A 14,935-nucleotide genomic window follows, 5' to 3' on the forward strand; every position below is an offset into this window, starting at 1 on the left:
GGTAGGATTTGAATCTGAGTATTCAGAGAATCATCCTAGGTCTCTGGATTACTAATCCAGTGACATTAGCAATATGTCACCATTTCTCCCCAGGAGCTGGGCTGCATATGGATGAATGGGTGTGTGGCGACCATTAGCTATTCATCATGGGAGAGATACTTTCCTGCTAATCTCTTAATATTTTACCTAATTTCACAGATAGTATAAAAAAAATTACAATGCAGCGATTTAATCAAGAAATTGAAATAACGCTCAGAAAAGTAGCAAAAATTCTAGGATGTAGATGTTGGAAATACTCAGCTGGTCTGGCAGCATCTGTGGAGAGAGAAACAGAGTTACTGGCCGGGATTTTCCATCCCACTCACGGCACGAATAGTGGTGGCAGGAACAAAAAATTTGACAGACCAGTTGAAGGTCGGCTGAATTCAGCCGGAATTCCCGGTTCCAAAGCAGGCAGGGGCAAAATATCCCTGTTCCTGTTTCAGGAAAATGTTAAGAGATGTAATAGATTTTAAACAAGTACAGACACAGGGTAAGGGTGAGGGAGTGCTGGGGTGGGGCGGGGGGGGGGGAGAATCATAGAATGTGTGGCATGAAGACAGGCCCTTTGGCCGAAGCTAGTCCATGCTGACCAAAAAAACCCATCTAAGTTAACCCCATTTGCCTGCATTTGGCCCATATCCCTCTAAACCTTGCTTATCGATGTATCTGTACAAATGTCTTTTAAACGTTGGCAATGTCCCTGCCTCAAACACTTCCTCCGGCAGCTCATTCCATACACGTACCACCCTCTGTGTAAAAAAGTTGCTCCTCAGGTTCCCATTAATTCTTTCCCCTCTTGACTTAAACCTACGCCCTCTAGTTCTCGATTCAAATCTGGAAAAAAGACTGAGTGCACTCATCCTATTCATTCACCCTATTTTTACACAGAGGGTGTTGTGTATGTGGAATGAGCATAACCCTCTCTCCACTCGCATTGTCTGCACCTGGAAAGACTTGATTACCTGTTAAGACTCGCATTCCAATCATTATCTTGTAATTGAGTCCGTGTCTATATATGCCCTGTTTGTGAACCCAACTCTCCACTCACCCGATGAAGGAGCAGCGCTCCGAAAGCTCGTGATTCCAAATAAACCTGTTGGACTCAAATCTGGAGTTGTGAGGCTTCTTACTGTGCTCACCCCAGTTCAGAGCCAGCACCTCAACACCAAGTTAACAAGTTAGAGGTACTGGTTAGTTCTGGGAAGATTACTGTTGCAAAGGTAAGATAATAAAAACACGGGGCTTTAGAGATTTCAAAAACAAATGGCAGTTCAGAAGGTTACCTGTGCTTGTCTAATCAAGTCACAGTAGAAGAAATTGAGCCATTAAACAACTGATGGGGTTACTTAGCTGAAGAAATTGTAAGTGAGGCATAATTAGCTTAAAGATTGAATCACAGAACCCGACAGTGCAGAAAGAGGCCCTTCGGCCCATCGAGTTTGCACCAAACACAATCCCATCCAGGCCCTACCCCCATATCCCTACACATTTTATCCACTAATCCATCTAACCTACACATCTCAGGACACTAAGGGGCATTTTTTTTAGCATGGCCAATCAACCTAACCCACACATCTTTGGACTGTGGGAGGAAACCAGAGTACCCGGAGGAAACCCACGCAGACATGAGGAGAATGTGCAAACTCCACACAGACAGTGACCTGAGCCGTGAATCAAACCCAGGTCCCTGGAGCTATGAAGCAGCAGTGCTAACTACTGTGCTACCGTGCTGCCCCATGGGTTTGAGGGTAGCCCAGAGCAGGCTACATTGTCCTACACACTCTCTGGTTTCAATTTATCTTCATGTATGCTGTGGGAGATTTTTTTTTCAGTTTCAGTTTAGATTTTGTGCGGCTTGCAGCTCACAGAGTGAAGTTAACCAAAATAAATGACAGATAGGCCTGCACTGTAAGCAGAGTAAAACACTTCATCATTGACCGCATGGGAGGCAGATGAGGCTTAATCTCGGTTTGAATCCTGTGAGGGAACAGAAGCTAAAAGGTTGCCTAGTTTGAAGCTGATGGGAGAATCTACAGTGGGCCTCCGAGTGTCTTATTGCAAAGAAAATAGCTAGCTGATTATTTTGGAAGTATTAGAAAAATAACTGAAACAAAGTGCTGAGACCTTCATAATTGAGAGAGGGTAAATGAAAGTTTTAACTCTGAGAATAGCAGGTGCTATTAAAAATTTTCCAGAGAATTGGGACATTCTTATGGGTCATCCCTACAAAATTAATTCTCTTATAAGCAAATTCTTGGGAAAGTAAGAAGTAAGTCTGAGTGTGTAATATGTGTAGATATATTGTTAAATTTATTTTGTTTAAAAGTTTGTTTTGCTCAAATAAAAGTGAAATCTTATGGCATAGTTCAATTTGTTATAAAACAAGTTGTTTGGAGTTCTTTTTCCAAAACCAAGAGTCCCTAAATGGTTTAGAATCATAGTTTGAACTCCGCAGTGAGATTCCAGCCTGTAAATTAATTCCTTGTCACCATTTTTAAATCCAATTGCTTTTGTGGGAAAAATTTATTCAATTTTGGGTTTTAGTTATGGTGGCAGAATGTTAGGTGGGGTTTAATCACTTTGTGATGTGTGATGATCTCTGCACTGAACAATTGCCAATTCATCATTGAAGAATCAAGTCTGTCCACAATCAATTATATAAAAAATAACAACTAGGATATAAAATGTCCACTAAATAAAGTACAGCTGTTAAATTAAAATAGGGAAGCTTACCTCTTGTCCGGAATAGTCTGAATAAATGTCCTTTAGTGCTGGCAAATATACATCAACCCAAAATGCAACACATATTGCCACTAACAAAATGAAACCGAGCTTGCAGCAGGGGTCATCAAGCGGTCAAGCACCAAACCCTGAATTAGGCAAATGGGTTTGTCAGTGAAGCCTTGCTCCTCTGGCTTGACAGGCTGCTGGAAACCAGACTGCAATCCGAATCCCATGAAAGCACAGTACTTGGTGGCAGCCTCTTACTCCCTGCAGTTATCCTGTGGGGCTAACAATCAGCGGCAATTTACAATATTGATTTTTTTTTTCTCATTGAGTGGCTGAAAAGCTTCTGCTCAGTCCCTCACTCACTTCTTTATTTAGCCATCTGCTGATGGAGAATTCGATGTTGTCGCAGCACCTCAGAACATTGGAGATGATCACGTGTCAGGGTTTTATCAATTCTAACAGTTTGATTCACATTGTTGTCTTTTCGGGAAGGTTTCCGGTTGGTTCAGATCCTGGGATGAGCAGTCTCTCCCTGTGGAACTGTACCGGGAGAGTTAATGCAACATGTATCTATCTCATCTGTTTCTGTTGCAGCAACATGGGTTTCATGGGGCAATGGTAACTTTTGCAGTAATATGGATTGCACAGGTTATTTTGTGATTGGCTATGTGTTTATCCAGATTCTGTGATAGACTAAAGCTGCCCCTTTCAGTAACAAATTCCTCTAACAGTTATGCTGTCCTTGCGAAAGAGAACTGATTGTCTCCTCCTCATTCATAAAGGTCTACTTTATCAAATGTTTTGCATTGTTTTTCTCCCCAAGCCACGTGTTGCTAATTCAGAGCAAAACTTTTTGTAAATTACTTACTTGAAGTATTTCCTCAAGGTAAAATATTTCCTTACAGTGTAGGTAAGTGAGGAAATCTGTCAGTTTCCCTAAATCCGCTCCCATGCCAGTCAAGGACCAGTGACAGCTTTTCCAATAACCAGAACTGTCAGGGTGAGGACTCAGAGTCAGGAAAAATCATCAGTTTCTTTGTGAGCCAGAGAGAACAGGAGTGATACTTTCAACCTCTGTAGAAACTTCCGGCATCCCCTTTGAAACAAAAGTACTGCGTCTGGAGTTACCCTGGGTCTAAACTGATGGCGTTGGGAAGATGCTGTACATTGTATTTGGCTTGAATGGTCTCCTAACAGGACAATGTTTCACTGTTACCTTTTGTCTTTTCTCTTCCTTTTGTTTTGATTCACAGGAATTCCCTTTCCCAAGAACTTTCTTCAGATTTGCAAGAAGATTCTCTGTCGACTCTTTCGAGTCTTCGTTCATGTTTACATTCATCACTTTGATCGGCTTGGTACCATGGGAGCAGAGGCACACGTCAATACGTGTTATAAACACTTTTATTACTTTGTAACAGAATTTAACCTCGTAGACCGCAAGGAATTAGAACCTTTGGTATGTACACCACAAGCATCTTTTACATGATCCACTATCCTCTCAGCAACTATTTATTCATTTCCAAATAAGATTAAAAAAAATTGTGTAGATCAAGTCATTTTTGTTTAAGACCATTCAGCTAGTACCTTCAGAGTAGCTTCCTGCTACTCCTCTCTGCAGCTATTTCATCTCAATGGATATGGTAAGGGAGTGGAATAGCTTGATCTTGGGTTTGGACATAGCTTGGCACAACATCGAGAGCCGAAGGGCCTGTACTGTTCTATGTTCTATAAGTACATCAAAAAGGCAAATAGTATCAGTCTGCTAACTCCAGAAGAGAATGTGTTCAAAAGTGTAAAATTCTTTGAGCACAATTTGTTAGAAACAGAAATCAAAATTAAATGGTCCATTATTAGACTTGCTGCAGACTCAGGTTTGTCTCTAATTGAAAGCCAGCCAAGATGCATTTTAGAATGTGACAAGATTCTATAGAAATGCATGTTTTCATTCTGTCCTTTTTGTTTCAAGAGTTTGCGACCTTGTTTAATGCCAGTAAATCCTCCTTATGGTGCATGTCAATTTATTTCCACATCCCCAATGATCTAATTCACTCTATCATAAAGTTTGGATGAGTAAACCAAGGCTGAACATTTACACTTTTAAGAAAAATATTTTGGTTATTTATAAGTTTTCTGAGGGTGGGACTTTCTGGCTGGGTCACGGTATGGCGGGAGGAGGGTGGTGTCCTGGAAAATGGGGTGAGCCATTCAGAAATCCATTCATTTGGTGGGACTGGAAGATCCTGCCAGCAGAAGAGGCTGGAAAATTTCAGCTGATTTGTTTTAGTGGAGTTTCTGACGATTTGAATTATCCATCCAGCGTTAAAGTGAGCAGAAACTGTTCTCCGTACTCAGTAATTGCATCAATTAAATCAATGTGCTGTGCATTGGAACCTAGTAAAAAGTCTCACAACACCAGGTTAAAGTCCAACAGGTTTATTTGGTAGCAAAAGCCACTAGCTTTGGAATCCATCCAGGAATGTCACATAATTCAATAACATATTTAATATTCAAAATGGCCCCACTGTGCTTCACAAAGTAACAACACAAGAGGCTGTCATTCTGACACCTGGGTCTGGGTAAGCCATGCTTCTTTTGACTGGGAATCTCAAACTGATTTTGTATCAAGAGCATCATGTTGGCACAGTGGTTAGCACTGCTGCCTCGCAGCATCAGGGACCTGGGTTTAATTCCCATCATATCTATGTGGAGTTTGCACATTCTCCCCATGTCTGTGTGGGTTTCCTCCGGATGCTCCAGTTTTCTCCCACAGTCCAAAGATGTGCTGGTTAGGTGGATTGGCCATGCTAAATTGCCCCTTATTAGCAGGGTAAATACGTGGGGTTACAGGAATAGAACCTGGGTGGGATTGTTGTAGGTGCAGACTCAATGGTCTGAGTGGCCTCTTGCACTGTAGGGATTCTATACAATCAAAAATTCAGTCCCTTCACCACCGATTCCACTTGTTTCCTTGGTTGGCATCAAAGTTCTCCTGCCACAAACTGAGCTTTCAACCCCATATTCACTTCATCATGTCTCTCACCCTTTTCACCTCCATAACATTGTAAGCTCCACCCCAACATCTCATCTGCTGCTGAAACCCTTATTCGCTTCTTCAACCAAACACAAGCATTCCAATACTCTCACTCCTCGTGGCGTAGTGGTTAGCACTGCTGCCTCACAGCACCAGAGATCCAGGTTCAATTCTCACACTCCTAAAGATGTGCTGGTTAGGTTGCATTGGCCGTGCTAAATTCTCCCTCAGTGTACCTAGAACAGGTGCCTGAGTGTGGTGTCTAGGGGCTTTTCACAGTAACTTCATTGCAGTATTAATGTAAGCCTACATGTGACACTGATACTTAAACTTAAGTGTTTTTTTTTCATATAATCCCTTCCCTCGCTCAGGACTCATGTTCCTCAAGCCTTTGTAAAGTGTTTTCCAACTGGTAAAGTTGTTATATTAATGGCATTTGTAGCAGTGAAGGGCCTGAGTTAAATTGTTTTGTTATTGATGATTAGATGTCCTATCTGTTCCCAAAAATCAATAATGTTCCACATTAAATCGCTACCCAGTGGTTGTTGCTCAGGTTCCTCCTAGGAACAGGAGGAAGGTCTTAAGCCCCTCGAGCCTGTTCCACAGTTCAGTGAAACCATCCGTGGCTGATCTGCAACCTACCCCCAAACACTTCTGTGAGTTAAGGCAGCCAAGGATATCCAGGAAGGAGTGTGGATGCCTCAGTTCAGCCCTGTGGGGATGTGACAGGTCTCCACTTGTCAGCTTCTTATAAGAGAAGCGCTAAAACTAGTGATTCAATAGCTGCAGAATTTGAGTTCCCCTTCGTGCTCCTGGGTGATAGGCAATGAAAATGGAGATTTGCATTAGAGCTAAACATTCTTAATCTGTGGTGACAACTGAAATCCACTTAGATTTGATTTGATTTATTATTGTCATATGTATTAGTATACAGTGAAAAGTATTGTTTCTTGCACGTTATACAGAGTATACCGTTCATAGAAAAGGAAATGGAGAGTGTAGAATGTAGTGTAACAGTCAAAGCTAGGGTGTAGAGAAAGATCAACTTAATGTGAGGAAGGTCCATTCTAAAGTTTGACAGCAGCTGGGAAGAAGCCTCTGAGTCGGTTGGTACGTGACCTCAGATTTTTGTATCTTTTTCCCGACATTGGTTAAACATACTCTTTAACAATGATTGGCCCCGATCTTCTCTCCCTCACCCAAATTCATTAAAATACAACTCGTCCCTGTACTGTTAAATGAATTGTCCTATGCAACAAGATGTAAGAACTTCACGTAAGATAACTTTACATAAGCTGGGCTGCGTGGTAGCACAGTGGTTAGCACTGCTATTTCACAGTGCCAAGGACCCGGGTTCGATTCCTGGTTCGGGTCGCTGTCTGTGTAGAATTTTTATGTTCTCCCCGTATCTGCATGGGTTTCCTCCGGGTGCTCCAGTTTCCTCCCACATTCTGAGAGATGTGTGGGTTGGGTGCATTGACCGAACAGGTGCCGGAATGTGGCGACTAGGGGAAATTTCACAGTAACTTCATTGCTGTGTTAATGTAAGCCTTACTTGTGACTAATAAATAAACTTTACTTTAAAAAAAAGATTCTGCAAAAATGAACCGGAAGATTTCTGGGTTTCAGAAGAAAACATGACAGGAATTGGCTTCTTTGGTTTATTTAACAAAATAAGGCAGAGTTATTTTAAGGCATGTGATTGCACCTACTGATTTCAGCCAATTTCTGACTGCCTCACCAGCAAAAAATGAGCTGGTGACTCAGTCACATCCATCTGTTACACCGTAGACAGTCACTGGGTATATTTAACAGCTTTTGCAAGATTATTGGTCAGTGAAATTCAGAAAGAACCCCTCCCACACCCCACAAGCAGTGCAAAGGGGCATACATATGATGCTGAGTGGGTCTGATATCAATTGGGTGTTTGCCGTCCACCCGTACTTCACAATCATTTCTTCAGTGCGGAGGTTATCATGCAGTACAAATACAGTGGCACAGTGGTTAGCACTGCTGCCTCACAGCACCAGGGACTGAGTTCGAATCCTGGCTCGGGTCACTGCCTGTGTGGAAAAATCATAGGAATCGTTGAAGCCCTACAGTGCAGAAAGAGGCCACTCAGCCCATCGAGTCTGTACCGACCACAATCCCACCCAGGCCCTATCCCCACATATTTACCCAACTAATCCCTCTAACCTACGCATCCCGGGATACTAAGGGGCAATTTAGCATGGCCAATCAACCTAGCCCGCACCCCTTTGGACTCTAGAAGGAAACCTGAGCACCCCGAGGAAACCCACACAGACACAGGGAGAACGTGCAAACTCCACACAGACAGTGTCCCGAGCCGGGATTCAAACCCAGGTCCCTGGAGCTGTGAAGCAGCAGTGCTAACCACTGTGTTACTGTGCCGCCCTGTTGTCTGTACGTTCTCCCTGTGTCTGTGTGGGTTTCCTCCGGGTGCTCCATTTTCCTCCCACTGCCCAAAAGACTTGCTGGTTAGGTGCGTGGGCCGTGCTAAATTCTCCCTGAGTGTACCCGAACAGGAATGTGGCGACTAGGGAATTTTCACAGTAACTTCATTACTGTGTTAATGTAAGCCTACTTGTGACACTAATAAATAAACTTTAAAAATGAGGTCCCTCTATATGCTGCATCTTCCAAATGACTGATTGCTCACTTATTTGATGTTGAGCAGATTCTGACAAAGACAGGTCAATATTTCAGATAGATCCTTTGAAGTTTCACTCAGGAGATGACGGTTTTCTGCTCTCATTTTTGCCACATGGGAACAGAATCCCACGGGACTCCAAAAATAGTTTTACACTGATGGGAATTCCCCAATCGATTGTCCCCACTGTCCACCAGTGATGTAACAGGAATCCTGACTTTAAAAGTTGGGATCTCCGTTAGTATACATGTATGTATAATTATCAGACCGTTACACTGATGCACCCCCGCCATGTTAAATTGTCCATTCTTGTCGGACACACTGACATGAACTACAACAGGTTCCCCATGACGCGCACCTGGTGAACCAAACCTGGCGGAGATGGACAGGCAGGTACAGCCCAGGGGGGAGATGGTCATTACCCTGGCATTGCCTCCCCTCCTCTCAGAGAACAGTGGCAGGGGAAGTGTTTAATGGGAGGGGGGTTGTGTGGGGCTGGCGGGGGGATGGGGGAGAGGAGCCTCCATGGAAGGCTATGGAAGTCATTGAATGTTTTTAAGACAGAGATAGATAGGTTCTTGATTAATAAGGTGAATCAAGGGTTATGGGGAAAAGGCAGGAGAATGGGGACGAGAAAGATATCAGCCATGATTGAATGGCAGAGCAGACTCGATGGGCTGAGTGGCCTCATTCTGCTCCTATGGTCTTATGTGAGGCTGCTGGGGATCTGTGGTAGGGTAGGAGTTCAGAAGTGGGGAGTGCGGTTGTGTGTGTGGCAGAGGAAGGGGTGGGGGCGGTGTTTTGTTTTTATTCTTTTACATGCGGGTGGGCTCAATCAGAGCCATCTTGCCAGCATTAAATCATGGCGGGAAAACCAGTGACACCAATGGCCTACTCCTGCCCAAAGTGATACTTTGCCAAAAGAATGGAAACATTCTGCCCTGTGTCTCAAACTATTCTTAAAATGTAATGTAAGAAAGAGAAAGGCCCACATTTGTGATGAGAGCGGGAGAGGTTAAACCATGGAGATATTGTTGATATATTCCTCTGGTCTGTGTTGGTACCGTGCTGTTTTGCATTGCCAGTACCTTATTGCTAGTAGTGACATGCTGGGAGCTTTCCCACTGAACTGTGCAGTATTTTAGTATCTGGCTGTCATCTCAATTCCTGATGAATTCAGATTGTTTAACTTGGCATTTCTTCATTAGCTGCTGATCGCAATTGCAGTTGTAGGGAATTGTAAAGACAGAATTCATACCTACATTGTTAACCAATTTTTTAAGAAACTGCTTTCAAGAACCTACTCTACTGTGAATTTAACTCTTACCCCGCTGCATAAACCAGAACTCCAAATCTTTATGGTTAATAGAAGATCTAACCACCTCAGCATGATACTAACAAGTATCATTGTCTCCAAATTCCCTAGCATCAACTTCCTGTGTGTTCCCATTTACCAGGAACTTTCCTGGACCACAACATTGATACTGTGGAGAGATGAGCAGATCAGAGGTTGGGAATCCTGTATGAAATAACTCATCTCCCCCAGACTTGCCCACCACTTACAAGGCAGAAGTATGATTACATATTCTTCACTTGCTTGGAAGAGTGCAGTTCCATCAACACTCATGAAGCTCAACACCATCTAGGGCAAAGCAAAGTTCAGGTTTATTTATGAGTCACAAGTAGGCTTGCATTAACACTGCAATGAAGTTACTGAAAAATTCCCCTAGCTGCTACAGTCTGGCGCCTGTTTGGATCAATGCACCTAATCAACATGTCTTTCAGAATGTGGGAGGAAACTGGAGCACCCAAAGGAAATCCACGCAGACACAGGGAGAACGTACAAACTCCACACAGACAGTGATCCGAGCCAGGAATTGAACCCAGGACCCCAGTGCTGTGAGGCAGCAGTGCTAACCACTGTGCCAAGGTGCCGCCCCTGAGGCCCTCTTGATTGGCACTCCATCCAACACCTTAAACATTCACTCCCTCCGTCACCCTTATTGACTTTATGTACAGTGCTTAATATCATAAGAATGCAATAGTTAGAGCAGTCCATTCAATCCATTGAGCCTGCTTCACCATTCATAAGACTATGACTGATCTAGTTGTGATCTGAACTCCACTTTCCTGTCTGCCCTCATAACTCTTGGTGCGCCCCCCCCCCCCCCCCACTTCCCGTCTATCAAAAATCCGTCTAACTCATCTTTGAATATGTTCAGTAAACCAGAGTCCACAGATCTCTGGGGTAGAGAATTCCAAAGACTCTGAAAGAAAATAATTCTTCCCATCTCAGTCTTAAATGGGAGACCCCTTATTCTTAAACAGTGTCTCCTAGTCTCTCCCATGAGTGGAAACATGCTCCCAGCACTCACCCTGTCAAGTCTCCCAGAATCTTGTATGTTTCAATAAGATCTCCTCTCATTCTCCTGAACTTCAGCGGGGACAGGGCCCAACCTGTCCATCCCCACCTCATAAACCTGTCCCTGCATCCCAGGGATCAGTCGAGTGAACTTTCACTGAACTGCTTCTAATGCAATCATATTTTATCATCTTTTTTATGTAAATTGCAATGAGAAAAGCCATTATTTGTGTGACATCATCCGGAAACCAATAGTCTGTAAAATATGTGATGTCTGATACTTGTAGCTCAGTGATGGCTTATTTTCATACTGCACACGCTATAATTCTGACTTTATAACAGTTAATTACATTTACAAGGATGCTTGAAGTAGATAATAATTGGCATTGACTGAAGCAGCAGTAATCCAATCTCATCGTTCTGTTGATCATAAAACATGAGCTTTTGCTTTCTCATATGATGATGATGTTTCAGGTGATTCAATTATTGGCCAGTAGCCTGCTGCCAAAGAGTGATTATGTTCTTTCAGGTCTGTGTCATTAAATCAGTAATGTGTTTTCCCTGCTGTCTCGGTGTAACTGAACCTGGGTTATACTGCTACCTTCCTAATGATTTGCCACTTTGTTTAGTTATTGGACTGACAATTGTAAAGCGAGTAATGAACCCAATTTTAACTCGCTGCAAATGGGTGAGTTTGCAATGAGTTAGAGTCTTGTCCAATGTTTAGGCTTGGTCACTTGCTAATTTCCCAAAAGAAAAACCCTAAATAAACAATTGGGGAAGTGGATTTGTAATTGGAGAGAAATCAGCCATTGAATGATGGAGCAGGCTCAAAGGATTGAATTTGCCTAATTCTGCTCCCAGTTCCTATGTTCCTAAAACTGCTCTTAATCTTAATGCTTCAAATCATGAATTCTCAGTCTTTGGTTAAAGTTTACATATTAGTCACAAGTAGGCTTACATTAATGCTGCAATGAAGTTACTGTGAAAATCCCCTAGTCGCCACACTCTGGTGCCTGTTCGGGTTACATTGAAGGAGAATTTAGCATGGCCAATGCACCTAACCAGCACATCTTTCAGACTGTGGGAGGAAACTGGAGCAAACCCACAGTGACATGGGGAGGACATGCAGACTCCACACAGACAGTGATCCAAGCCGGGAATCAAACCCAAGTCCCTGGCAGTGTGAGGCAGCCGTGCTAACCACCGTGCCACCGTGCTACCCCAGTTATTCATGATTGTCAGTAATAATACAAAAACATGGCTATAGGGTGGCACAGCGGTTAGCGCCAGGGATCTGGGTTTGATTCCAGCCTTGGATGACTGTGTGGAGTTTGCACTTTCTCCCCGTGTCTGCGTGGGTTTCCTCCAGGTGCTCTGGTTTCCTCCCACAGTCCAAAGAGGTGCGGGGTAGGTGGATTGGCCACACTAAATAGCTCCTTAGTTTTCAAGATGTATAGGTTAGGGGGATTCGCAGGATAAATACATGGGGATACGGGGAAAGGGTCTGGGTAAGATGCACTGTCGGAGAGTCGGTACAGACTCAATGGGCCGAATGGCCTCCTTCTGCAAGGTAGGGATCCTACAATTTTATTCTATCATTGCTTGTCAAAAGAGGCAGCGAGTGTGGAAGAGGGAGGGGAACCAGTAAAGCAGCTGTTCAGAGCTGAATTCCTTCAGGCAGGGTTATATTAGCTATATGGATTTTAGAACTTGTAGCTTGTTCAGCCTCTTGGCAGGAAGTAGTCAGGGCAGTAAGGAGAGTGGAGGAAATTAGATTTAACGGCAGGATGGAAACTCAACAAGGTACGCACAAATTTTATGAAGCTGTTGTACAATTTGATTGAATGTCTGGGAGGAATGATCTGCCACATCCAATTATTTCTTTGTTAAGATTTGCGCAGAGTGTCCAGGAGAGAATAAATAGAATTGATACTTAAGATTTTTACAAGTAGCCAGTTTCCTGAGTGAAAATAACTCACGCCCTCTAACCAAGAATACCAATCAACCTCTCATTGTGTGCATGCAGATATTTTCCACTTCATAGAATTTCAATGCACCGGAGGAGACCATTCAGGCCTTCGTGCTTGGTGCTGTCTGTTTGAAAGAGTCATCCAATTGGTCCCTCACTGCCTTCTCTTTCTATGTTTCTATAGGGAGTGGGATAGCTTGATCTTGGGATTGGACTTAGCTCGGCACAACATTGAGGGCCCAAGGGCCTGTACTGTGCTGTAATGTTCTATGTTCCTTTCCCCATAATCCTGTAATTTCCCCTCCTTCAAATATTCATCTGTCGTTACCATCTCTTCTACAATCCTTGAATCTCATTGGTGAAGGCATTGGACTGTTGGAGCTGCTATTCGCTGAGATTCCAGGTGTCCTGCTGCCTTCAGTTGAGGCTGCCAGCAAGACACAGGATAAAATCTGTCGAGCTGAAGATTGCAAACAAAAACAGATCTAAAGAAGGAAGCACGCTGTGATTATGGTCCACGCCTGTACAATCTGTCCCAGGATGCATTAAAATGGAGATGAGCAAGTTTTATACAGTGCGACTTGTCCCATGTTTGAAGTAAAGTTTAAAATGGAAACATTTTTTCTTTATTCTTATGAACTCTTCATTGTCAGATGTGCTTTTCAGCATTTAAATCTTATGATCTTCAAGGAAATATGCTTGGCAAACCTTTCTCCCTTTATTTACAAATGTTTAAGATCTCTTTATAAATCATCTCACAATAACCTCCTGTGTTTTTAATTCTTTCATCGCTGGGCTAGGCCAGCATTAATTGTCCATCCCTAATTACCCCTTGAGAAGGTAGATGTGACCTGCCTTCATCACACGGATATAGAAGGCAGCTCACCACTACCTTCTCAAAGGGGTAATTAGGGATGGACAATAAATTCCGGCCTAGCCAGCAATGCCCACATCCTGTGTAAGAATTTGTCTACACGTGGCCTTGCTTTAATCTCTCCCGGCATATTTAATTTCCCCATTATAATCCCATAATGCAGCAGCCCAGCAGGCGAGTGAAGAGCAGCAGGTTTAGTGCTCAGTTGCTCGATGTTCTAACCAGATGAGAGGCGAGGGGGGGGTGGGGGAACAATCCTTAAATATTCTATGTTGGGTTTGTGAAGTTGCAGTGTACAGAGCAATGGCCGGTTTAAATCCAGGTGGTCTGTGAAACGGAGTGTAGTCCTCTTCATTCTGATGTGAACATTCTGTCTCAGTCCCACCCAGAAGCATTGCTTTCTGCTTCCCTCCCCATTGCTTTGATCTCACACTGTCTGTGCCGACCCACCCAGAGTGAAGGTGATTCCAGCCCCCTAGGGCAGTGGGGGGCCGGGGAGGTGGTTGGTTTGCTGATATGTGTGTGTGTGTGTGTGTGTGTGGTGCAGAAACAGATGGTGCAAGAGGAATGTGCGGCAGTAACAATGCTTTGAACCACTTTGTCCCGTTCGATCCCACTTCAGCATCTCTTAACTTTGAAACCACTTTGTGTGAATTGCACCACCTCCTGCCATTGGTTTCTAACGAGTTCTCTGCGCGCAGTCTGAACACCTTCACCCAGTAAAGAGCTGCTGCCTTTCTCTTTAAGCATCTGTGTGGATTTGCTGCCTCTGCTGTGATTATACAGTGATCTAACTCAACGTTATAACTTTTAAATGTAAGACCTGCTTCATTGTGTTCCAAAATTAAAAAAAACTCACTCATTTCAGGCGCTGCTTCTTGCATTAAATGAACAGAGAATCATTTGGCTTTTAATTAAAGCTCATGATAATTGTAATAATTATTCCACAATGTTCACCACCTAATCTTACTGCCTGCCATTGTGTGGGTTCATTATTTCAAAGGATCCCACCTTTCCCACCCGTTGCTCTCAGTGTTCTTGTTGATCTGACACGTCTGCTACATTTATTTTGTTAATTGTTTGGCTTCCACTTTGTCACTGTGCCAGTTCTTTCAGAACCAAGGACTCGGGTTAGGTGCTGTAATCTGTTAGAATTATATTGTGCAGAAGAAAGCCATTCAGCCCATCGAGCCTACACTGACAGTGTTCCCACCCCAGCCCTATCCATGTAAACCTCTGTATTTTATCCCGCT

At 43.4% G+C, this 14,935-nt stretch overlaps 1 protein-coding gene across 6 annotated transcripts in view; it reads left to right on the plus strand.

Moving 5' to 3' along the window:
- The window catches only part of LOC145342832 (MOB kinase activator 3B), a 126,255-nt gene that overhangs the window by 101,706 nt on the left and 9,614 nt on the right, over nucleotides 1-14,935 (plus strand). For all 6 annotated transcript variants that reach the window (XR_013886653.1, XR_013886654.1, XM_080188314.1 and 3 more), the window contains one exon: nucleotides 4,026-4,228. Coding sequence is in view for 4 of the 6 variants with exons in the window: in XM_080188314.1 (XP_080044440.1) it covers nucleotides 4,026-4,228 (203 nt within the window). In the remaining 2 variants the exon portion in view is untranslated. The remainder of the gene's footprint in view (nucleotides 1-4,025; nucleotides 4,229-14,935) is intronic.

Source organism: Carcharhinus amblyrhynchos, chromosome 5 (genome assembly GCF_965287045.1).
Source record: "Carcharhinus amblyrhynchos chromosome 5, sCarAmb.v2.hapA, whole genome shotgun sequence".
In the NCBI taxonomy this organism is placed as follows: domain Eukaryota; kingdom Metazoa; phylum Chordata; class Chondrichthyes; order Carcharhiniformes; family Carcharhinidae; genus Carcharhinus; species Carcharhinus amblyrhynchos.